The sequence below is a fragment of the Pterocles gutturalis genome, unplaced genomic scaffold (assembly GCF_000699245.1).
Source record: "Pterocles gutturalis isolate BGI_N339 unplaced genomic scaffold, ASM69924v1 scaffold8628, whole genome shotgun sequence".
NCBI lineage: Eukaryota > Metazoa > Chordata > Aves > Pterocliformes > Pteroclidae > Pterocles > Pterocles gutturalis.
The window spans coordinates 2,737-29,294 of record NW_010122979.1 but is presented as its reverse complement, the minus strand read 5'-3'; the positions used below and the strand labels follow the sequence as shown (position 1 = coordinate 29,294).

Below are 26,558 nucleotides of genomic sequence, written 5' to 3'. Positions count from 1 at the left end.
TCATTGCAATTTTTTCTAAATTAAAGAGTAAAATAATCTACAAACAAATCTTTAACATTACATGGCACATCCGTATTTTCAAGTTAGAGATGTTGTCAATCATCAGTTACCCTAGTGAACATATGGGCTTTAGTACTGATGCCACTTTAACCAGATTCACATTTATTTCTTCTAACTCCTCTGTAGATCTCTTGTGAAGGTATTTCAATCTTACTAACGTTACCAGAAGCACAACTTAAATTATAAAAACTTCTGTATTCTTTGTACAAACACTCATGTAATTTCTACTGTACTGCAATTCTACTGTACGCACAACAAAAGCACGTTTTCAAACCCAGAGGCGCTAGAAATACTCTCTGTTCATTAGTATCACCAGCATTTAGACAACAGTCAACAGTTAAATCAGCCTCCTCAGTATCTCTAGCCAGTGACTGTACCTTGATATCATGGACAGGGTTTAGTTCTGATACAATCTCACTACAGTAAATACTGGGAGGAAAGAAAAAAATAAATCAGTGCAGGTGTTAGAAAAGATGTTAAGATTTTATTATTTTTCTGTACGGTTGTGCATCTGTATTTTTCTTCTGCATTGTTGAAGAAAACTGCTTTCGATACGCTGCTATGAACTCAAATAACAGATTTATGACATCTTTCTTCAGCTAAGACACTGATAGTACTTCCTAGGACAGGAGAAATACTCTTCAAGTCTAGTTTTGCTGAAGATACCATTCATTTGTACTATTTCATTGGTCCATTTGTTGATGGTTGAAGAAGCACTCACATCCGACAAAACCTTAAAGCTTTCAGAACAGACGAATTAAAGAAACAAAAAATGGATGCAGGTGAACCAAACCAAAGCACAAAGGCATGACACCATTTCTAAGAGAGTCTTTGGAAAATGTGTGATCATTACGGAGGTTTGTTGTGTTTTTTTAAGACCACAAGATAGAAGTTGAACAAATAAGCAATCCCGCATGTTTTTCTCTGTTCTAGTCATTTGTGGCGCTGAATGGCTTTCCTTTTCCTCTGCTTGAAAAAACAGCAGCACCTGCAGGGGTGACATGAATTACATATGATATAAAAAGAAATTACAAAAGTAAACTGTTTACTGTATCTGTTTCACTCGAAGTATGTGGTTGTACAAGGCAGTACAAGGAACACGTTAAGCTCTATAGCTGGTGATTGATGTATTAGTGAAAGAAACTGAAGTAGAGATATTTTTGACACATTTCATCTTTCTTTTGAAAAAAGTATCAAATGAAAAAAGCTATAATATAAATAGCTATTAAGTTTAGATTACTGTCTGAAGGTATCAAAAGCATGGGCATTATAGGCTGACAACGTATTTGTAAATATAAGGAATGTTCCATTACTCAAGTACTTGTTCACATTAACTGGTAATACGACAAATACAAGCTTGATCTTGTGTCACCTGAAATGTGCACTTGAGACACTACTGTTGCTAATACATGAAAACAATTTGGGCTTCTTTTGTCAACCAGCACTTGGAAAAACCTTCCTCAAGGCTATTCCCCAAAATATTTTAGAAAATGTTAATGAAAAATATAATTAATGTTCAGATTCAGTGCTGTGATATTACTACAGTGAAAAATCACAGCTTTAAGTATATTAAGCAAGCTGACATACTTTCTTCTGCTTTACTGCATACTACATGAACGAAACTAAAATTGACAAATACTGTGAATTTCACTTAGTAACTAGAGACACTCTGAAAGTAACTGAAAAAAACACTACAAAAGGAAAAAGAATTGGAGGGAGTGAAAGATAGATAATACAGAGGACTGCAGAAGTCCAGGAAGTCTTTTTGAAAATAAACAAAAGAGGAAAGCAACTAAGACAAAAAGAAAACGTTTTCATTTTTAGGTAGTGTTAGACTTATTTGAAGCAACTCCCACCTCCTCACCACCACCTTTATTAAGTGGAAGCTTTATTTTTAAAGTATTCACAGTTTGCAATCAAAAGTGAACATGGAAGCTGTCTACCTTAACAGAGCTTGCCCCATGGAGTTCTGCAGTTTGGTTATTGAATTCTCACTTGCAGTGCTACATACTCATGAGTCTTTCTTAAACTATGAAGTCCAACAGAATTGAAAACATAAATATACTGCATCAGTAACCTATCAGTAAGTCCTTATGTTCACCAATCATTTTATGTCAGTAAAATTCAAAAGGTATCCTGCTGATTTAGTTTGGAATATGGGAAATGGGGAAAGCATTTGAAAACTAGGGAGAATAAAGGTCTAAAAATAAGGTTCTACAGGGAGTGAGAACAATGTCCAAAGTAAGGAGAGACAGAATTCTGTTACCTTCTCAAAATATCCAAGGGCACCCTGTCGCTCAGTCACTGAAAAAGTAGCAGTGGGCAGAGGCAGACCAGAGCTGCTCTGAGAGTTACATAACTTTCAGTAGAAAAAAAAAAAATGGTTATTGATGGAGAGGAAACTAAAAATTAAAACTCAGTAGGGGAAACTACATAGATAAATACTTTTACAGCTAGCAGAAACATCATACTGTATTTATTAACTTTAAAGTACTTTTAAAAGGGATGCAATTGTCTTTGAAGGCTAGTAGCCAACAGCTGCAACTGAAATTCCCCCATAACTACTAAACCTTTTTCTCGGCATCTGTCTACAAACACTGACATCCATTACCACTTAAGCTTTGAATTTATATAGAGATGTATGGAGTCCAATTTAGTTTAATCCTTCTTTCATGTCAATCTTTTCCCAAATATTTTATATATTGATATACAACAAACATCATACAGAAACAAAGCATTTTACAGTGCTCCCTCCCTTTCAACATGAATTATCCTATGATTCTGTAAATGAGGAAATCTTCCCCTGGACTGTGTTGGTAAATCACTTTTGTACCAGTTTCAGATTAGGAGGCCTCAGAGAAGGCTTACAGAAAAAAATAGTCTCAATTCATAATTTTAGTATATACAGAACACAGGTTACATAAGTAACTGTAGGAAGACGAAAGTGTGGCAGGTAATTTATATTCTAGAAAAATGATCTAAAATTTTAACTCTTCATTGTTTAACTACATTGTGCTTATATAGAGCATGTCTCAAGGAACAGTGGATCACACTTTTTAAATGTTTAGGACTGCTTGGATCCTCTGTGTAACTCTAAGACACTTTAGGTTCTCTTGCCTTCCTTCCCAGAATTTTAACCCATCCTTTCTAAAAATCTCATACTCTACTTTATTCCTTCTCCATAGCCTATTTAGTTTGCTACTGCTCTGTCAACCAGCAAAGAAGGGTATATTGCAATGGGTAATTCAAGAGTTCTATCTTTAACCAACACAAAGCAGTGAGAAGCTCCTGGTCTTCTGGAATTTGCATAATACTATTACAAGGAGTATAATTACTACTAACAGTTTGTTTTGTTTTGTTTTTTAATTGTAAGACCTATTCTATTGTATTCTAGTTCAGGGATTTCACTAAATGCTGAAGACTGTTATTTGGCGTGGAAAAATATATACCTTACTAACATATATCTAAAAAAGTGTTAAAGGAATGCAAATTCCATAGAGTATTGTAAACCCCAGGACTGGCTTGGAAATTTACTGACATGTATATATATCAGCCTAGAAGTGCTAGACCTGTCAAACCTTCCAAGGCCAAATAAATGTAATTTTAAAATACATGCATATTTACATGGGAATAAGACAGGCCAGACTACATTGCCTGATAATAAATTTTATAAAATAAATGTAACCCTGAAATTAGAGATCCATAGTGCATAATCTCTTTAAGAATCTAATTTATAATACAAATGCAGACATGTTCCTACGAATACTGTCACTAGAGAGTGTCACTATCATTGTTTTAATACATACGTATATTACATTGCTTGAAGCCATTTTAAAAGCTACAGATGTGGGCATTATTGAGTACTAAACCACAAATTTATCACACTATTCAATACACATGCAAAACACATAAGAATAGATACACTCTGAAAATTTCTAATTTAGGAAAGAAACTTTTTCTTTCCAAAGAAAGCATTTAATGACTGCCAACCTCTTTCTCTGTAGGGTATAAAACATTTCTATAGCAGACAGTATAATTTATGAATTTATGAAACCTGAGAAACAACCTACTTTTCCTGAACAATTTAAAGTGACCTTTGAGATACTAAGGTAGCAATCACAGTATTATGGTTATGAACATTTCTTGTCCTACTTAAAACATTATCATACCATTTTTTTCTGTTAAATACCTTTCCCTCTACCACTTGAGCAGTCCCTTGGCACAACATGCTGAAGTAACTTCAGTTCTCATTTGTGTTTAGATAGCTGTATTTTTGTATTTGTCATCTAGCATGCAGCAGCACTTTACTGCAGGATTAAGAGGTGTTTAAAGTGGCAAAAACAATTCAAGATGCAAAAAGAATAGATCATATCTTTTCCTGTTTACCCTTCTCTGTCCTCCATGGCAGAGCCTTTTGGTTATCCAAAGGTTTTGGTTACTACACAGGCTTCACAGAAGCAACTTTTCTGATGGCTAGCAAATACTTAACAAAAGGAAGGCTAACTGCTCAGTGGTAACCGGAAGACCATCTGTAGAGGATAAGATCTACAAGTGCCAGGGCAGAACAGTGATGAGGTTAGTTTTCTCCCTGCTTTATAACTCCAGTAAGTAACAACTGAAATAGGGCTGAAAGCTACCCTTCTAAAAACAAACAAAACACCTAACCAAAAAAAAACCCACTAAAAAAACCCCCAAAAAACCCACCAAAAAAACCTAAAACACAGCACCCACTGTTAAGTCATCTTTGCTGCACATGCCTGCTTCACAGCAACACTTAAGGAGTATGATAAGCCATAAGATTCAGAATATCTACTGCATGCGAGTCCATAAACATATATCAAACAATGGAAGTGTTGGCTGAATGCCCCAAAACAACAAAATGCTCACTGAAAGAAATCCTTATCCTTTCTGATTTAGAGCATCCCATTGGAATGTAACAGATCTAATATTCAGTTAAACAATATTTGTGTTCATAATTAAAATCACACATGACAGCGCACCCTTTCTTCAATCTTTTAACCAAAGATATAGTCATGCTCATGCTAAGCTTCTAAAACTATGAAAACTTACAGAAAAAGGAATTGTTTCTAAAAAATATTCAAGTTTGTCTCCTCAGAGTATGAGGAAATGTTACAAACAAAAGATATCAGCAAGAGAGGTTAACTCTGTTCATATTTTCAGATGGAGAAAAAGATTATGAAAGAGGCCCAAAATTAGAGTCTTTTGATAAAACAATGTCTCCCTAAAACCAAAAATGTCTGCATCACAGACATGAAAAATACTGATACTTGCATTTCCTTACACTCTTCATCAGTGTAGAAATCTATAAATGGATGTTTAAATGTCTCATAATACCTTTTGATATTATGCTTGTAATGTTAACATGGAAAAAAAAGATGTATATCTATATATTCATGTCTGATAGCAATGCTGGGAAGGGGGTGTGTGCATGTGTGTTGCTTTAATTACTGCCAAAATATAAAACAACTTCTACCCCCAAAAATCATAGTGAGTGAGGAAACTGCAGTTTAAATAGACACTACTGGAAAATTAATTTGTGTGTTTCATATTGAAAGAAAAGATGAATCTAGAGAGCAGGGTAGGGAGACTAGATATTTTGTCTGTAACAAAACCAGTAAAGACTAGATGAAAAAGGTACAGGATAGCATATTTGTCCATCGGTTATTCGTATCAGAGGAAATGAACTCCTACACTTCTAAAGGAGCTGCAGCATCTTGGCTTCCCAGAATTCTCTTACTTGCTGAAGATACCCAAGCATAAGTTTAACTGTGTTAAGCACTACTCAAAACTCTAGAAATTTAATCTTTTTCATGTGTGTACATAAACTGGGCATAAGGAAGGTTATAACTGCACTTATCCAAAGGAAGGGGATAGGGAATTTCTGTATGTGCAGCCTATCATCATGCTTAACACCCTTGCTTTTTTGGAGTCTTTTTTAGTTTGTTTTAAATATATATAAGAAAATGGATTTGTTTCCAGAAAAAATATTACAGTGCCATGCAAAGATGGCAGATAAAGAACTGGTCTTCTCAGTGTTCACAAAAAGCTAGTGCACGAGTGTGTCACAACAGATACCTCCATTCATAATTTTTATCTACACATGCACATAAATCTTAGATACCAAAATCAGAACCTGCAGAACAATCACTTCAGGAAAAAAAATTGTACTCTGAGAAATTTGCCCTTATCTAAAAGTTCGGAAAATGGGCCCTAGAAAAACTTATTCAGGACTGCTTACTGGATTTTTCTGCTAGTAATGTATCCTTCATACCTGAGTGCCTCTACTTAATGATAAACTAGATCCATGCGCTTGTAAAATCCTATTCCAACAACAACTATAAATGAAAACATGTTCAAAGTTACACTGCCTTTAGCTATCAAGAGTATTTTTCTGTACTATTTTGCAAGTCTGACTTTACTATTCAAATATATATACATTAGTTGTCCATCCCATGTTAACAGACCTTAATATTTTCTGCTCTCATTACACTGTAACTTTAAAGAACCCTGAAGTTATGTTTTAGTAATTAGTTAGCAGGTTGTCAAAGACTAATACTTTGGTAAACACTATGTTTACAGAGATAAGGGGCAAAGCTCAAACATTTGCTAGCATTTATTACTTGTTCATATAAGTGAGTTATTGTCTAGATGTTAAAATACAAGATGAATTCTACCATATCTGAAAATAATGTTTTCCCCTCTGAAACAGGACAGCCAGGACAGCAAGTAAAAAAAAAATAAACAAACATTCCACTACACACTAAAAAAATGTTAAGTAAAGTACACCACAGACTACACAACTTAAAAGCAAGCAAGATTTCAAGCAGGCAAAATAGCTCCCGAAAGTGGCTGTTTGTAAAAACAGTTAATTCTTTCACAATTGAAACATGTTTTGTGATTTCCCAATGGACTTGTTATTTTAAAGTTCTCTGAAATTAGTTTTAAACCAAATAACAAGAACAAAGCCACTGGGGCTACTCCTGCCTGCCTGTGCTGTAAAACTCACCACATGTTCAACACTTTCTGGCAGCTATACAGAAAGAGAGTAAGGGAAAAAAAGAGAATCAGAATACTACACAGAGGAAGAATTTTACATCTTTCACACATAACTTTTGGTAGTCAGAACACTCTCTGAAAAGAAATATTTGAAAATTAGCTGAAATATCAAAAATGCATGCATTTCTCTGTACGAGAGAGATGTGTTATTGAGGGCTTAGCCTAAAAACCACAAGCTATAGAAAGTTTATTATTTAAATATTTCAAGTCAAAATTAGGTATAGCACTATAGTTTTGCCTCTCACCAGTGGCTATTTAGTTTAGACAACATTTTTTGAATAACTATACAAGAAAAATTTTGAAGTAGCTGAGCACACAAGATCCAAAGTATATAAAAAGATGGGACATACTTAGATTCATCCATTACTTCTACTTCTGCAGGAGCTGTGATGGGTGCATTTGAACGGCCTGCAGTTGGGTCATCTGTGTTCAGTTCTCCATTTGTTGAGCTTACTACCTGAAATCATCAGAAATGCCTGAAATTATGCCAGTGCCAGACATACATTTGTCAATTCCTAAAGTTACAATGCATCTTCAAAAATCAGTAATTTTTCTTAATTCCGTTATTCTTTTTATTCCAATAATAGTAACTTTTCCAGGTTTTATTCCTGCATCCCTGCACTCCTGTCATTTTTCTTTTGTATCTATTAGTGGAACTGATATCTACATGACAGACTCAAAGTGAGTGGACTAAGCAAAACAATTCTGTTAATCAGGTTTGCTGGTCTCCCTCACGTCTCTTCAGAGCCTTAAGGGAAGACACTAACCCCTTTCCTGATATCAGTTCAGTCAGTCAGTCTCACTCTATCTCTGCTTCTGTAGTGTATTTAAGCTCTTTAGTTTTCTTCTTTGTCTGGCCTGATTCACTTTTGTCTCAAAAAGTACTCACCAGAAGAGGGGAAACCCAAGAGATTTTCTAGACCTAACAGCGTAGGTGGTACGTTACCCAATAACAGTCTTTATCTCAACCCATGAGTTTTCTCACTTTTCCAATGCTCTCCCTCATGGGGCAGTGAGCAAGTGGCTGGCTGGTGCTTGTGCTATCTGGGCTTAAACCACAACACCAACTCTTTATAAAGTGTCGCGAGGTCTACTAGCTACAAAGCAGCAACAAATGCTTGGCCAAGCAACATTGCCTGAAAATATCGTTCCAGACAAATAATACAAGAGCCTGCAGAAAACATCTGTAGAACATAATCAGCTACGTAAAAGTGTAGCAATAGTTGTTCATAGTTCCAAGATTTTTACCAGATCTTGCCTGAAGGTAAGAGATTAACGTATGAGAAAGCAGAGGCGGGGAAAGTCATCATCATAATGTTACTATTCCCCTCACCCTTCTAAGCTCTCAGTTATGTCTCATCTATTTATAACCAGAGCTAATAGCCTTGCCTATTGAAGTTTACTTTGTGGTTCCTATTGTAACTAAGTACAGAGCTTCACAAGTTTGCTGAACTTAAGCTATTTCCATGCCATATGCCCACACCAAGATGAAGTTTCTTCCTCATCTAGTGTTACTAAAATAGGAACCACTGCCAGAAGAATCCTGCAGCCCAGTAACAAAACAATAGCAAAGATTGCAAGAATCTAATTACTCAAATTTTGGTCAACATAACTGAAGGAATTTTGGGAGACTGGACTTAATTTCTGTTATGACAGGTAAGTCAGTGGAGTCTCAACCAGGTGGCTTAAGCTTACTTTCATATTGTTGGGGATGACACTAAACACTAAACATTCAGCAACAAGAGCACGTAGGAATTGTACTTCAAATCATAAGATGGTGGGTCAGGCACCTTAAATGCAACATGTTGGGTTAGCAGATTTTTTTTTTTTACAAGTATCTTAATATTTGTTGTCATCATTGTCTGTATTTACTGATAAGAGGAAACAGCATGATCCCAACCATCTCACCAGTTATCTTACTGTGCCAATAATTTCACTGCTTTTTTTGAAATACCCAGGTGCAACAGTGATAAGCAGGGTAGAACCACATGCCATTTGCATGTGAAGTACTTGCTAAGTAAGATAAGATTGTTCACAAGGGTAGAAACTTTTTCACTCAAATAAGTTTTGGATCCAAAGGATCCAAATGATAACTACATAATTGATCACAAATACAGCCTGGCCTAACCTATGTAAAGCAATGCCACCCAATTAAGATTGTAGTCAATCCTGCCTACAGTCCTAATAATTCAGGATTTCTGCTCCACGATCTAGACTTAAAATGAACTTTTCTAAAGAGATCCTCAGACCTGTGCTCAAAGTTTAGTAACAACAGTTGATTAGAAACAGAAGCCTTTCTCTTCACTTTACTCAAGTAAGGGTAGGATACACCAAGAAACAACAAGACAGATATTTGCCCCTTTCTGGATCAGAAGCAAACCGATACACCTTAGCACTCCTGACTGTTGTGAAGAACAGGTGATTTTGCACAGGTATTTGCGAGAACTCCTATTTTCTTCTCTTTTCCTACAAAAAGCAAATTAAAACATTTATGACTTTTACTCAAATACCAAACACATTGCCCAGCTCTGGCATCTATGGAGCTTTCACATGGCACTCTCCTTCACACTTCTTTCCCAGCAGCGGGAAATCTTTCACCTCTATCTTCTTGGACAGCAGAGTAAAAAAAAAGGGATCAAACCCAAGCATGTACACATTCTTCATTTAAACTGGAAAACATTAAAGTAGATACCTATAACTCCTTCCTACACTAATAACCTAGTTGTGAATATTATTTTTCAACCATAGGTTGAAATTTCCCTTCTGATGTATTAAAAAGTTAGGAAAAACTGAAAACACTTTGACAGGAACAACTCTGCATCTAAGCAAGTTTTTGTAGTCTGTCCTTCTATCACCACTAGAGGAAGTCTATTTTGGAGAGGCAGGCAAATCAGAAAAAAAAAAAGGTTTGCTACTCTGGTTCAAGATTCACAGATGGTTCCTATTAGCCTCTGTCAACACCCCTCTTCTAGTCTCTTTGGAATCCCTTCTGGCAATTGTCAGAAGAACATCTGCATTCTTGACAGTATTTTCCTTTAGTGGGAGAAGTCTTTCTTTTCAAGACAGCATTTGCCGTAAGGTGTTTTTTTATTAATTTAATAAGACTGTTTTCTTTAAGAAACTTAAACACAAACTTTGTAGAAACCTTTGCACCAGATAGCAGAAGACTGTCCTGCTTTGGTCTGGTTGATCTCTTATCAAAGAGATAGAGATCAAAGAGATAGAGATCAAGGAGAAAGAGACCTCAGTCCTTCCCATATACATACCCCAGCCACATCCACCAACTACACAACCAAATATCATTAAGTATAACTGCCTGTTCCATGGCTTAGTTTAGACAGGAGGGAAATGAAGTTCATCTTCCTGGAAAGAGTTGTGACCTCTGAAAGCATAAGTGAACCAAAGGGTATTGGTAGTCTGAAAAACAGCGTCAGTCGTGCTTCTCCAGAATCACAAATGCCCTGAGTTTCACTCTAGTCTACTACTGCAGAAAATAGCTCTAAGAAAGCTCTAATTTAGAGGAAGAACCAAGAGTTAATACACCTGCAACAGAGCAAAATATTTACCTTTAAAAAAACAAAACAAAACAAAAAACAAACCAAAACCCCAAAGACTCATTTAAAGGAGCACAAGAGATAGAGAGGAGTGCTTCAGTATCAGTAGGGCTACAACTGTATGATCTTGTAATCATACGTTCTGTACCTTGGTAAAATAACCTGCAATGCCAGAAGTTAATTTCCTGTGACATCAGTAAAATAATTTGCAATCTGACCAAGAAATAAGACTGATAATGCAGGGTAAACGAAGCAGTGTTCACACTTGTACACACCTGATCCTGGAGCATACAGGCTTAAGCTGGACCAGCCATTAGACCCTTCTATCTCAGACTACATGCCAATAACCTCAAAAAATCAGCACAAAACAGGTAGAAAGATATAGGTATACAACAAAAGTGAACAAGAATAAGTCACCTGGAAGACAGCATATGCACTGAAGGTACAGTACACAAAATTCTGTAGCCAGGATGTACCACAAAGTAAGGCACAAAGATGATTAATCATAGTGAATGTACATAAAAAGTGAAACCTTTTTACAAGAGAGAAGAACCGCTACACAAAACTAACAGTGCTTAAAGAGAATCTTTCCATTTCATTTCTTTACTTATGACTGGAGTTGAACTGAATTTCTTCAGTAGCCTGACGAAAAATGGGAGGCACAATTAATCTCTTAATAGATTTGTAGTGAAATAGAATTCTAGTGAAAAAAGATGGATATTGAAGTCATGTTTTTGCACCTACAAAATCTGTTAACAAAATGTACATTAATATTTTTGCATGGATAGTCACAGAATTATGTTTCTGAAAACCAATATTTTAAACTAAGTTCCAAATTAGAAGTGTTGCACTGATGAAGATTAACTTCAGCTATATACAAGTGGGAGATTTATCACTAAACTGGAAATCTAAAACAACTTTAAGCATTTTGATAACAGATTTTATCCTGGTTTAAATGTAGTTCCTTCAAACTTAATTAGCTCTTTAAAAGTTTAATTTGAAGAGCACACATATAAAGAAGCATATGCATCACATTGGCTGTTTCTTGCTACCCTCTACACCACAAGGCAAGCAAATTTAGAATACCAGATCCACTACCTAATCATGAGACATATTAACTGTCGAACAGGTTAGTTTTGTAGATATATAGTCTTTTAGTAGCTTGATAATGGCCAGCTACAATAAGACACAGTTAAGCCTGAATACCAATTCCCTAAATGGTTGCAGTAAATCTTCAGGCTAGCCCCATGCTTTGTTTTCAACTAGTATGTAAACTAATCATTTACTTCCTATGTTCAAAAGTCAGTCAGAAAGTCATAAAAAAAATTTTGGTGATCTTCATGCTTATCATCACAATAAGGCATTGCAAAAATTTGAAAAAGACATACAAGATAATCCTTCATTTCATTACCAATCTCTGTAATTGAGTTCTCCACTCTTCAAAAAATAAAGCCAGACTTCATGCCTAAGCAATTAGTGATACCACAAAATGCTGTATTTCACTTTCAAAAAAGCTTCCAGTTAAGACAAAAGAATAAAAAAAATTCACACAACCTGTTTAATTCACAAAGGCTTAGGGAATTTGTTTCATCTAATGCATTTATATCTTGCCTTCTTGAAAGAGAGGTCTACTACTACTGTCATCAAATATCTAATCTTTCAAGCAGACCCTAAGCACCTTTCAAGACCTATGGCACTTCACTGGAAACTCTTTAACCTGATCTTTTATTCTAATCTCCTTTTAAAGAATTTCCAAATGGGAAAACAGAAAGGATAAGAGGAAAGAGACCAGTCAGCCACTAATGAAAAAAACCAAAAAGAACAGATTAGTAGAGTCTTTTTAAGCACATAAGCAGTTTGCAGTTTGTACAGAGAAGGAAACAACTCAATGTTTTACAACTGGTATTTCTGGGAACTGAGGTAAGCTTATGAAGACGCGAGAAGTTGCTGAATGAATTGCTGGGAGGTACAAGTTGCTCTTGTTTATAAGGCTACACAAACTACAAAGATGGACTGCTATACTACAGCATTTTTACCTTATTCTAAATAGAGACAAGTGGAAGAAGGGATGTGAACTATTTCTAGAGGTCTTCCCTTTACAACTCAATTTGTACTCAACAGTATCCAAACTTTAAACACTAACTGATGCTACAAAGCAAAATTAGACACAATTAAGCACATTAGTATACCTCTAACATAGGCCTAGAGAGTCTGAGATAACATCAATTAATACAAAAACCAGAATGATTACTATTAATGAATAAACCATTTAGAAGCTGAATGTTTCCCCACTTGAACGCTGTTACTGAGTAAAACTAAATATTAACATACGTATACACACATACCAACATTCAGTCCACTTGAATTTAATGTTGTAGTAAACTATCACTAACACGTTTTCATAACCTTCTACAAAAGGACCTCAGAGATTACATCAGCAGTAGTATTACAGATGACTTAATAGCAGTAACCTAAAAAAATTCCGTTGTCACTTTAAAATAGGCTACCAGATTTTCATGTCTGTCAGAAAATGGATAATTCAGCATAAAACTCATCTCAAAGATGAGCAATGACTCACTAATGTTACCAGAAAAAATAAATACACTTTAACGTCATACCTTCGAGTCAATTTTCCTTTGAACAATTATTTGTGTCACTTCTATAACTTATCTTCTTGGGGGCATTTTGGAATCCAGATAAACTAGCTAGCTAATTGTCCAACTTAATAGCATGACACAGTATCACTACAACAAATGGATATTTAACAACAGTCAAAACAAACTTCAAAACAAAACTGACGATATTATGTAGCTTTATAAGTGCTTTTAATGAGGATGCATGACCACTCCACACTAAAAAGCAACCCAATTAAGCTGTCTTGAAAATACCCTTCCGTACAATACTTGATCTTCAAAAACACAGACCAAATGGCTGCAGTTTTATACACTGCTCTTTTTACATGGCAACTGTTTAGTCTCAACTGATCTAAATCATGTCAACTCAGAATGTCCATGTCCTTTGAGAAAAAAAAGGAATAACATTATACTAACAGAAAGGAATGCTACCGGCATTTCCTAGAAAATGTTCTTCCCACCTCCAAACCATATTTAACATATATTAGAGTGGAATAAAATCTCTTGTGATTGTTACATTTTACCTGAGAAAGACTAAGAGGTTTCTTAAGTGCTATGATTGCCAAAAAAGTCATGTGACACACAATTTGAAAGTTCTACTAACTGTAATTTAACAAGCTAAATACATAATTGTCTAACCCAAAAAATAATAATTAAAAAATTAACAAATATAATAATTTTGGAAGATATAATTTCAAATCCAATTTTGATTCCACATCACTATACCATTCTTCGAAGATAAACGACTACCTTTAAAACTGATGTTATTGAGAGAACTAATGCAATTCAAGTTAAACATACAAGTAAAGTTTTAAAAATGTTTGTTAACAGGAAGCGTAGAACAATTTCTAAACTCTTCTTGATACACCGTGATAATTACCATATAGTAGCTTCTCTTCTATGTTACATGACAGTAGTTTCTAAAGCAGCACAATGTAGAGAATAAATCTGAATTGTGTTTCAAAGCATTTAAAGGAGATAGGGGATTATCATACTGGTCAGGCTACAGCACTATTTTCTTTACCCTGGACTTCTCATTCTTTCTTCAGGCACTGACAATTTTTTTCCATAACAAAACTTCAGAATAAATATATGTAACTTGGCAGAATCAAAAAAGCAGCAGACAAATTGTTGGGTTTTTTTGGGTTTTGTTTTGCTTGTTTTTTTGGTTTTTTGTTTTTTGTTTTTTTTTTCCTGCAGATAACACATTACAAAGCTAAATTATTTTCATTTTGGACTGAAAGCTCAAAAACTGTAAGACACTGCAGCTGGCATACTGAATCATACAATGGTTTGGGCTGGAAGGGACCTTAGAGATCACGTAGTTCCAACCCCCCTGCCATGGGCAGGGACACCTCCCACTAGATCAGGTTGCTCAAAGCCTCATCCAGCCTGGCCTTGAACACCTGCAGTGATGGGGCATCCACAGCTTCCCTGGGCAACCTGTGCCAGTGCCTCACCACCCTCACAGTAAAGAATTTCTTCCTTATATCTGGTCTAAATCTGCTCTCCTCCAGTTTAAAGCCATTACCCCTCATACTGTCACTACATGCCCTTGTAAAAAGCCCCTACATCCTTTTACATTAACTTTAGATTTCCTTATGTATTATCCAAACATCTCGGCCCTAAATATGTACAAATAACTAGACACCAAAAAGTAAAATTAAGAGCAAATCAGGAAAAAAAAGCTCTTTGAGGATGAAAGACACTAATAATAAACAAAAAATTGTGGGTTTCTACTCATTTTTTCCACTAATAACTGTGAAGTACTTCCCTGGGAAACATTCTTCTAGTCAACTATCGTTCAAACAAAAGCAGTAAAGTTTAAGGAAAAACCACTACTTAACACCTGTATTTGAAGTTTGCTTAAGGAACAAAAAAAACATAACTTGAACAACACAGAATTCAGTCAATAGTGTTTTGGTTGCTAATACAACTAAATAACACATCAAACTCTAAACTTCAGTTGCTTGTGCTGATGTATGTGTATATTCCCTCAAAAAGAGAGATAATTCCATTGTTTTAGGCTTTCACTAAGAAAGCTTCAGCAAGAATTCCACATACAGAAAGATCCATAATTTTCTGCACCTGTTTTAATTTTAATTTGGCAATTGTGAAGTAGGGAATAATAGGAACATTCTGAATATTACTAGAAAGCAAGCTTAGTATGAAACAGGAATCATGTCATGCACTGCAGGAAACTAGTATTATGTAATGCAAAATGACTGATTATTCATGCAAAGAAGCAGAAAATACCTGTACCGAACCACCATGTCTGTCAGCTGCTAGGTGAGCCCTCAAATGATGTGGATTGGCTTGCTGTGAGTCCCAAGCTGCCCTATGGTCTGTTGACTGTAATTTTTGAAAGTATTAGGCATATATGCGAAAGAAGAAATAAAAAATTACAAAAATACACATTTCATGCATTAATTAGATTATATACTATTTTTTAAAAGCACAAAAGCACTACATACTCAATTCCTATACAGATTGTACATCCACATTATCCACATACTTACAGATACCTACATGCATATTTTCATAGTGAAGTAAAGTAGCTAGAACTCAAAATTTGTAATAAGAAACAAAGTTCACCAACACAACTCTGTAACTTAGCTTAGGTAAGTGGACAGAGATCTAAATTCCTTATGTTTTTACCACCTTTGTCATTAGCCTGGTTTAAAAAAAATGTGCAAATGTTACACATACATGTTAGAACCCCAATATGGGGAAAGACAGCATATGGAGAAAGACAGTGATTTAAAACAGAAAATTAAAAAAAAAAATTAAAGAAATATCAGCAAAGAGAAAATTAACTACTGATGTTGTAGCATCGAACAAGCAACATTTTAGGACATTTTAAGGTCTACAGATGCAGAAATACATTAACAAGGATCTACTTAAATCAAAATAAAAACCAAAGAAAATCTGGAGTCAATTGTATTTTGGAGATCTAATAAAAGCAACAACGCTGCACACATCATTAGACAACAGACAAAGTGATGCTAATAATCCTACATGAGCAGTTTACCTGATTTTTGGATTGCTGCATTTTATCTCTGTGTTGATATGCTTCTCTGTTTGAAGACAGGGCAGGGTCTGAATGTATTGAACCCACTGGAGCAGGCTACAAATACAAATAATATGTAGCAACTGGTAAAAAAGATAAATTTCTAAGTCTTACCAAAAGTTACTGTTTTGTAATAGAAATTAATCTTTAAATCTGACAGTTTCACAAAGTCCAAAATTACCAAATTGAAGCAAACAGCTTCACTAGATATTTACTAATATCAAAGAAGGGAAAAAAGACAAACCAAGACTTTCATAACTTCATGAAGTAGCAATTCTGAGTATTATCAGACATTAATTTTCTGAAAGACTTTAGGCTGATGTTTTGTGCAGTTAGCAGTCAGAATATTCTGAAGAAAGGCTTAAAGCAATTTTTAATTATAATACTGCAAAATATTTAGAAATAAAATACTATGATTCTTTCACGCATAATCTGAAATTATCCAATTTACACAATCCCTTCCCTAGTTATTAAAAAGAAGCAAGAAAATCTGCAGTGCTGAAAAATTAATCTTTTGCTCTTTCTTTAAAGAATACAAATGAAGGATTTTCTGGAACTTTAGATGCACTGTGATGGAAATTGATATTCTACATCATATTTCATTAGAACAATGCACATAAAGTATAGACAGTTTCTTCATAATGAACTGATAAATATCTGGAGTATACCTCAAATACAGAGAAGTGATTGCTCTGCATTCACTAAAATTACTGGGAGCAAGAAAGTCCCCAAAGCACGAAAAAGCATGTAATAATGACAATCACCTGCGAAGTTCTAAATTCCTTCAACTCAAAAGCCAGTCTGAACTCCTACAATCTCGTTTTGGATTGAACAGAGATGTATTTTGATACTAAGTGTACATTTGGAAAGAGACTCAATAGGAAACATGTCAAGCCAAAATATAATGTTTGAAAGTGCATCTGAACACAGGTTTCTAATAGCAGCTGTTCACAACTCTAACAGCAGCCAAGAGATGTACATGTATCCACATAAGTCAAGACTAACACTGACTCAAAACCAATCGCAAAAAACCCCACAGCATATTAATAACTTAACTGTACTCACCAACTGCTTGCCAATCCAGTCATATTCATAATCACACATATAGCCTTTCCGGTCAAGTAAGTCTGTGAAGAGCTTTCTTAAGTAGTCATAGTCTGGCTTTTCAAAAAAATCTAGCCTTCTTACATAACGCAGATATGTAGCCATTTCTTCTATATAAATAAGAAATGTATATAATTGTCATACCTGTTTCAATGGCACTAAAAAACCAGTAGTTATTATTACGTTTAAAAGCAACTTCTAGCTCTCACCATAAAACCTGAACAGTTGTTCACAGTGAATCTGTGAATTACCAGAAAGAAAAGTTACTTAATAGTAGTAGCATTCCAAATATACTGCTGTATTCTAAACATATCTTACCAAGTGCCCCCCCACTACTTTTCCCCTTGCATTACCTGTTGAGATCTTCGATCCAACCCTCCAGTCCTGATGCATAGTGTGCCAAAAAAGTGGGAAGAGAAATGACTCTACTTTTCTTTTTTTTTCAATTAACTGTACAAAGAGAAGCCTAAGGAAAGGTAAGAAGGGTCTGTATGAATGTACAGGGTGGACTATGCCTCAAAGAACCTTCCTTTGTATTGGAGAAGATCCACAGGCATGTTCTAAAGTGGGCAACTCCAATTGTCCCGACAAAAAACCACACAGTATAGGCTCTGTTGAACTATAACTGTAGTATGACTATGGAAGGCTGCAACAGTGCTGAATGCTTCAGGCATGGTATCATGCGAAGGTGTTGAGCAGAAGTGGCAAATTTCTTGAACAGAAACAGTGGAAAGAAGTACTAAGGTTACCTAAGCTCTTGTAGAATGACTTCTAACCACTGTCAGCTTAATATTACTGTTTAGGCACCATGTCAGCATACAAAGGGAGACTCATCTGGGTAGGTGTTACAGTGAAATTATAAGATTCTCCCAGTAGTGGAGACAGCCAGGGAGATTTCTGAAAGGGCCTGGATGGGTACAGAAAAAAGGAAAGAGATTCCCTAGTTGTTACAGGGCATGAAGTACAAACTGTGCACTAGCAGCCAGAACCTTCTAATTAAGACAAGAGATCCAGCACAAACCTCTCGGCAGGCAAGTAGAGCACACAAAGGTCCCATTCTCGATAATCGGTTTAAGCCACGAAAGGTTTCTGAGACAATAGCTAAAAGGAACAAGCATCCTTATGGACAGAAGACTAGAAGAATAGTCTGAAGGGCTGAAAGAGAGGACTCATGAATATCTGAAGCACAAGCTTCAAATCCCATTGAGAAACTGCTCAGATAAGCAACTACCTTTGCAGTAACTCCTTCAGGAATCAGTGAAGTGAGGGGCATGTGAAAACAGCAGATGGTGAGAAGAGATAAATGTTAATAAGCTTTCACAAAAGACCAAGTCCTACAGGTCCTTCCACTCTAGCAGGTATTATAAGAAAGAACTAAAGCACTGGAAGAATAAAGAGAGCAACAACCTAACCATACGGAAATTTTCGTTCATTCAGACTGCATGTGTCCATACCTTCCTGTTACAGAAAGAAAAAACAAAACTAAACAAAAATCACACTGCGGGGGTTTGGAATAGAGTACTGAAACAACTTCTCACAATCTGACATCGATCAGGTGAAGCACTTGACAGGAAACCTGGGACAGAGCTCTCAAAATCTAACTTATTTACGAACCTTTGTAGCTCACAAAAGAGTGGGAAACCACCCACCAGCAAGCCATACTGAGAAAAGCAATGACTCTTCAATTTCAAGACAGAAAGGCTGTGCATATTGTCCCAAAGTAAAAGAAGGCACGTTGATAGGATCAGAAAATCAGAAGACAAGGTTTAAAAGGAGATGCCACCAGCACTCACTGACCCTGTGAAGGGGTATGTATTTCAGAAGCAGCACAACAGTATCACTGCATACTCACCCTGATTCACACATCATATTCCAGTAAGCATGAAGAAGCTGACATTTCATGATACAAACAAGGTGCTGTAAGAAGCCTATCTTCCAACAGAATGGCTGAGAAGTGAAGAGGCAGTACTAAGACTGAAAGAGTTTAACTTTGCCTAGCTGAGAGATAGTGGGGTAGAAAGAGAAAGAAGTGAAGGTTTGAGACCAGCTTGATAACAAAAAGTTGTGAGGCAGAGTCATGTTGGTGCTGTCACGAATGTCCCACAGGACAATGGTGCCAAGATATCCCAAATGACTCAGTTTTGACAAAAGTTAAGTACTAAGCACTACGTTTAAGACATGAGTAGATGGAGCAGTGGATAAGAATTCCTTGGCACCTAAGGTCCAGCTCAGCAGACAAGTAAGACTCTTCAGCAATACTAGCCTAGGAGATCAGTGTTTGAAGAAGGTGAAAAAAAGTGTTGATACATTGCTAGGGACCTCTTTTAATGATACCTTCCAAATGTAAACCGGAAACAAAAGCATGGAAGACATGTCTGCATAGGTATGAAGGCTGGAACTGCACCATTTTGTGCAGCTGAATCTGTTACAACTGGCTGACTCCAGAACTCAAATACCACCCTTATCATGCATTTGAAGCAGAAATTCCAGAGTTTAAATCCTTGCTCAAATTTTATACAAGGCTTGAAACAGCAGCATCATTGCACACTCAAAGACAGTAGAATTCCACAGGACAGGAGACAAAAAAGGTGATTCACACGTGACAAAGACCAAAGTATCTTTCACTGATACTACAGAGTTCTTTTGCCTTACAGAACATCAATCAACTAGCTCAGTCTGCAGGCAGACTGAAAAGAATTGAAATGATGGTGGATGTACTTATCATTCTATTCTATGTCTTAAGTGACAAGAAGGACAGAAAAAGGCAGAAAATCCTCAGATACCTGACATGTAAAAACTTCTACATACAGGAATACATTTATTATGAAAATACACATATGTACAATCAAAGAAGTTTATCTTTTGTGTTCTCCAAGGTCAAATACCTTTTCTCTGTTCCATTTTCAAATTCACTCCTGTCAACAAGCACGCACTTGATTAAATTTGGTGGAAACAGTCCACTAGATACATAGAGCTACTAATGCATTATTATTTCCAAGAATTGCACCATATACACCTTAAATTAGATATTTAAGGGATTCTAGCAACTACATAAAAATTAACGTGGAAGACATTCATGCACTACTGTATGCAGAAGATTTATATGCCGGAACAGTTTTTCTTCCCCACATTTAAACTTTTGTCAATTCACCAAACATATGTTGAGACATTCTATCTAAGTTCTGTAACAAAAGGCAATTTGACTTGACTGTATTACTTTTTTTTAATACACAGAAAAAAGTTAAATAAAAAAAAAACATAAACAAAATTGATAATGGACTAATTTTTACCATAGAGTTGGAAAAAACTACAAAAGGCCATCTAGTTCATCACCCTATCCCATACCAAATTGGTTACAGCCTTGTCTGTCTGGTTTGTTTTCACCCATCTACAGTGAAAGAAGCTCCACAGCCTCCCTGAAATTGGCAATCCCTTCATGCTCTTCACTATATTTGAAAAACAGGAGTTCAAGTCTAAAACTGGTTTGGATTACATTTGTTACTTCATCTAACCTGCTGTGGATGTAGCAAACTGATTCCTTTCATGTTTGTAGCAGCCAAAATATACAGGAGAACTTTCCCTCATAATCTTGACTAAACCAATCTTCATTCTTTCAGTGTTTGGTGATAGGTCTAGCAAATATGGTATATAAGCACTCCCACTTCTTTATGAGATACCCATAAAATAGGATACATTTTCTTGAAGTACAGTCCCCAAAACTGAACATAGTGCTTCAGATGAGGCTTTACAGAACCAAATAGAGTGGAAATGGGAATTCCCATGTCTTTCAGACTACATCCTGTTTATATAATCCCACTTAGTAAACCGTTCTATTTCCAATAATTCTTAATTTGGATTTAATAATATCTTCATATACTATCGAGTATGATTTATTGAACTGTATCTTATGTTTTTAAGAATGTACTTGTAATCTGTCAGGATCCTTTCATTCTAACCCCACTGTTGAGCCTACATTTATAATTTGCAAGTTTAATAAAATACCTGCCTTCTGTCCACAAGGCCTGCTTTCATAAGAGCAAATCAGTTTCTCATGAGCTATTCTCATCAAATCCATTTTGCCTATCAATGATACCATGATTACTTTTCAAGGTGTTTATTTTTATTTTTGACAAAACTGTATCCATGTGTGTGTTTCCTGTCCTAAGCTGATTAGTCCAACTTTTTAAAAAAATGTCATACTTGCTTCTCTGCAATTTCCCAATACCTCACTGATTCTCTGTGCACTTAAGGAGAACCAAAAGCAATACCTGAAACTACCTGCAAGCTATTTTAAATATTATTTCAACCTGTTCCTAATGCAGATTGTTTTCAAAAGAGATACGATAGTAGATTTGAGCTAAAAAGGCTTGCAAAATTTTATATGTGAAGATAGAAGCGTGTACTAGTCGATCACCATAAAAGTATGTATAATAATTTTTTTAAATGTTTCCTTTAGAAGAATCTATCTTTGAAGAACACCAGCATTAGTTTATTGCTGCTTCAAGGGATATTTCTTGTATCTATCACCATAGTACATAATACACTTCCTTGGAAGCACTATTTTATTTATTTTTAAAACCAGATATTAAACAATTATCTGTGCCAGTTTTGTTTACTAAATCAATACACAACATGTTTATTAACAGTACACATTACCTGGAAAGTTTTCACACAATACTTCTATAGGGGTTGCTCGTTTTGTGTCTCCAATTTTCTGGTAACGTTCTTTTAATGTATCAGCCTATGATACAAGAACAAAACAAGTTATACAGCCTGCAGTCAAACTTTTGAAAGGAAAAAGATCATGGCAAGAAAAAACTGATGATCTGAATACAGTATAGAGGAAGATATTAAAAAACAATACCTTTAAACCCTGCCATGGAAGGCTTCCTCTGAGAAAATACATAAACATATGACCTAAAGCTTCCAAATCATCTCTTCTACTTTGTTCTGAAACAAAATTAAAATATTTTAAAACATTCATTATGCGTAATTTTACATTATACCTAAGAAGTTAACTTTCAAATTACATAAAAATAATTGGGAGACATAAAGTACTTGAAACCACACTGAGCATGTGTACTAGGAACTCCATTAAGAACAGAGATAAAACTAAAAAAATAGATGCAGACTGCAGGTATATTAATCTCAACAGCACTTTAAACAAATTATCTCATTGTAAGAAATTGTTCTTATTTTAAAAGATAATTTGACCCTTTACATATATCATTGCATTTTAATTCAGATTTTTTTTATTCATTATTTGTGAACTTGCAACAATTTAAGAACTATTTAATTGAACTCATTTTTCCTCTATAAAATCATGGAAAAGATGGTATGTTTCTCAGAGACCCCTGATGGAATTTCTGACTAAGCCAGAGGTGGACTAAAGAAGGCTCAGAAGTCTTAGTATTTTATCAGAAAACAGCACAGAGGTACATACAGCCTGCTCTCAAATCTAGCTGACTTAAGAGCTAAGTTACAGAAGACAATGTCTGACATGCCTACAAGTTTTCATCTGTAGTAGAGCAGTGCCAGTCCCTCAAAAAGTACACAGAAGGTTAAAGAAAAAGGGAAGTTACAAGCAAAATGCAGTAAATTCAAAGTACATTCCATATTATTTTTAAATAAAATCCATTATTCTTAGGAAAACTGGATGTAACAGGGAACAGTAAAAGTCTTTTAATGACTAGTAAGAAATAGATTTTTACATTTTCACCTGACTTCATTCTGTACTGCTGTTGAAATAACTGTTACATAGTGTATTATATTTTGTAGTAATAGGTAGTATTTACCTCTAACTTTTATTTCCTCCCTGACCCAAGGCAGAAAGCCAAGATATTAACAGTTTCTACTCAGCATTTTCACAAGGAGAAAATCACTATGCTTCGACACAGCAAGAGAAATGGAGCAGAAAAGTAAACAAAAAAGTGCTGGATTTTGACCACAGGAAAGTTAACAAAGCCAACCTAGCTTTGATCTGATCAACTAAAATATTGCCACAAATACACTTCATCTGAAAAACAATTCTTAATCTTTATAGAAAAAGAATAATTTACTTATGACTCTGTTTTCTGCCCCTATCTTCTCATTTGAACACTGAGTAAACACATACCAGCAAATGAATAAGAAAACACCAAAAAAGTATGATAATTCAGAGCATGGTCTACATCTAGCCTCTTCCTTCATCATACATCTGCTAGTCACACAACTGTCTTTCAAAGTTGTCTCTCCTTCACTCATCTCTTATGTTTCCAATTCTCTCACCAACACTCTTCTTGTTTGTGTCCCCTCCACCACTCTGGTTGTCCACTGCTGCCACTTTTCTCACTGAGCTCCCTCCAGACAACGCAGTCTTATTTGAATTTCTCTGCTAACCCTGCAACATCCCATTTACTGACCATATGCTATCCTGATGCAACCACATAGATTAAGAAGGAAGCAGGAATAAGCAGTAGACTTCTGTGCCTGACAGCTTTCAGCATATGAAAGAAACTTTGACTCCAGTTGCCTGTAGAAATCCCATATCCTTTATAAGATAGAGTGGACGTGGAAATAATGAGTACTTCAGGAGCACTGCTCATGTCAAATGTTTTGTGTAATGCAGTGTGTGTTTTATGTAAGTCAGATCAGTGGTAAGATGGTGACAAAGCATACAAAAATGTCTCAAGTGTGCAACAGATGGCCTATCTATGGGCAAGACTAAGGTATGGCACACAAAAATGTATTGGGAAGTTCTGTTTGGTCCTTGCTAAGACATAGTAATTCCTCTGCTTCTCATTAAATTCTAGAGGTTATGCTGATGAAAAATTAACTTCTTCTCCGGTAAAAAAAAAAAAAAAAAAAAAAATCACACCACCTTATTGGAGGCAATTGCTGCTTCACTGAGAGTCCTTTCTATGAGAAACTATCAATCTTCACCCTAAAATGATTTCAAATTAAGAGGATTTTTTTTTTAATAAGCTTTGGATCACTGAAGATAATTCTGTAGGATAGTTCTGTGGGAACTACTTCTAGGACACACCATTTGAATTCACAATGCCCACAAGAATCTGCTACAGGAAAGGATTTTCGTTTTAGTTTTTGGGGAAGAGGATTGTTATTTAGAATCCATTCAAGTTCTTAACGACCACTTTGGAGAAATTAAAAAAGAATAGTCAAATATCTTTTCCTATTCTTCAAGATAAGCCTGAGAAACAGGAAACCCAAAAAATTATATTGCTATAGTTGAAAGCAGGACCTCTGAAAACTGGAAAAAACAAACAAACAAACAAACAAAACCCAAACAAACCTGAAAACTAGCAGTAGACTAGCTGGAATGCAAAACGATTTAAAGCATCAGCTGGAGGAAGGGCTGCTGATGTATGCTGATCCTAGTGCATCACAATTTAATGAGATTTAGAGGATCTGTTCCTTAAAATGTAATACTATTGTAAGATGATAAACACATAATAAAGCTTTCGGGCATATGGTCTCCTCTTTCTCAAGGAGGTCACCTGAAGCTAGCTGAATTAGTAAAAAACTAATACCTGTTATCTGTTTCACCAGCTACAGATAAATTATCTTGATTCACATAGAACTAGAACCTCATTCAGCAGGCCATCTCCAGAAATTATTTTTTTTTAGCATACAGTAAAGGAACCATAACATAGGTCAAACAACAGCCTTCAGTAAGCAGCCATTATAAACACCGCATTCCCCTCCAGAGAAAGTTTCACCAATTGCTATAGGAATGCTGAAACAGTAGAAACATGCTATCTATTCAGATCAGAAAACACAGTATTAGCTACCAGGATAATTACACAGTTTGATACACAGCCTCGTTACTGTAATCACAATGCGACGATCTACATATCCTGAACTGTCATCCTACAAAGTTTAGCAAAAATAAACTTGAAACTTATCACCCAGAGTTTGTAGTCTCACTAAAACTGATAAGGTTCCATACAATAACATAATTCGAGGGAAAAACCAGCATCCCTTCCCGAACAAAATCACGCATCCTGATGTCAATGATTCTGGTCCACAAAAATTAAGTTATATGCCAGTTTTATCATAAGCACACATTGTATGCCACATTGTTAAGAATAATGTGGACTTTACGGAAAAAAATTCCTATTTTCAGTTATACCTTTAATTAAGGGAGCAAAGATTTAGCTAGCTGAGTTTGTGTGAGAAGCATTGTTTCATACAATTATGGAATTATAAGGTTAGTTTACACAGAAAAAGGTATTTATCTAAGGCAGCTACAAACCTGTCCCTGAGGTGCAGTGATAATTCAGTGGGTACGAAAAGGAGATTAGTGGACTACCTATGGGGTTCCTACGTCTGAAAAAGGACTTCATCCTGCACCACTGGCTTAGTGACATGTGAAAGTTGCTAGGACTCCTGGAGGGCCAACACCACAATGCACAGCCTGTAACTGCAGAAAACATTTTATTTCTTTGAGTTTCTGGAAAAGTTCCAGGACTTAGGCTAATACAATTTCAGGTCCAAATGTTTATTTTTCTCGTAATAAGGAATGCACTCAAATTGATCCAATGCAGATTACAAAGAAGTCTGGCCCTCAAAAACTGATTTTAAATCTAGAACATACAACAGCTCTGATAACAGAGTAGATCTACTATAAAGGTAAAGGTGGGGGGTTTTTTTGGTTTTTTTGAAGATAAGTACTGTTTAAAGAAATTGATTTAATTTAGCCTTTCAATTAGCATTAAAGAGCAGAGTTGTTTCATTCTCAAAAGAGTCTCAGACATTCATTGTAAGACAACTAACCTCTGCCTCTTCAATAATTAAGAACTACCAAGAAAAGACCAATACAACCAACAATATTGGTTGTTCCCCAGAGACCACTAGAGATAGCCATATTATAGCAATCACAGCTTCATATGACTACACTTCCTGCAGCCCAATAACTTAGACAACAGTTTCGTGCGCCATTTTTCTGAATTTAGGGAAATCCCAAAACAATTACGAATTTAGACTTCCAGCAGATACAGAAAATTGTAGGACTTTTACAGACATAGATTTTTGCCTTCCTTCAGCTGCCAGTCAGAATCC

At 35.6% G+C, this 26,558-nt stretch overlaps 1 protein-coding gene across 1 annotated transcript; it reads right to left on the bottom strand.

The window, feature by feature from the left end:
- Nucleotides 1-993: 993 nt before the first annotated feature.
- On the bottom strand, nt 994-22,448 carry LOC104464874 (casein kinase I; the record flags this gene model as incomplete). Its single annotated transcript, XM_010077716.1, has 8 exons — nt 994-1,048; nt 7,088-7,111; nt 7,488-7,594; nt 15,581-15,676; nt 16,356-16,451; nt 17,460-17,608; nt 22,155-22,239; nt 22,363-22,448. Coding segments are annotated over 8 exons (698 nt in total), but the record flags the coding sequence as incomplete, so codon positions are not given.
- Between the last annotated feature and the right edge of the window lie 4,110 nt (nt 22,449-26,558).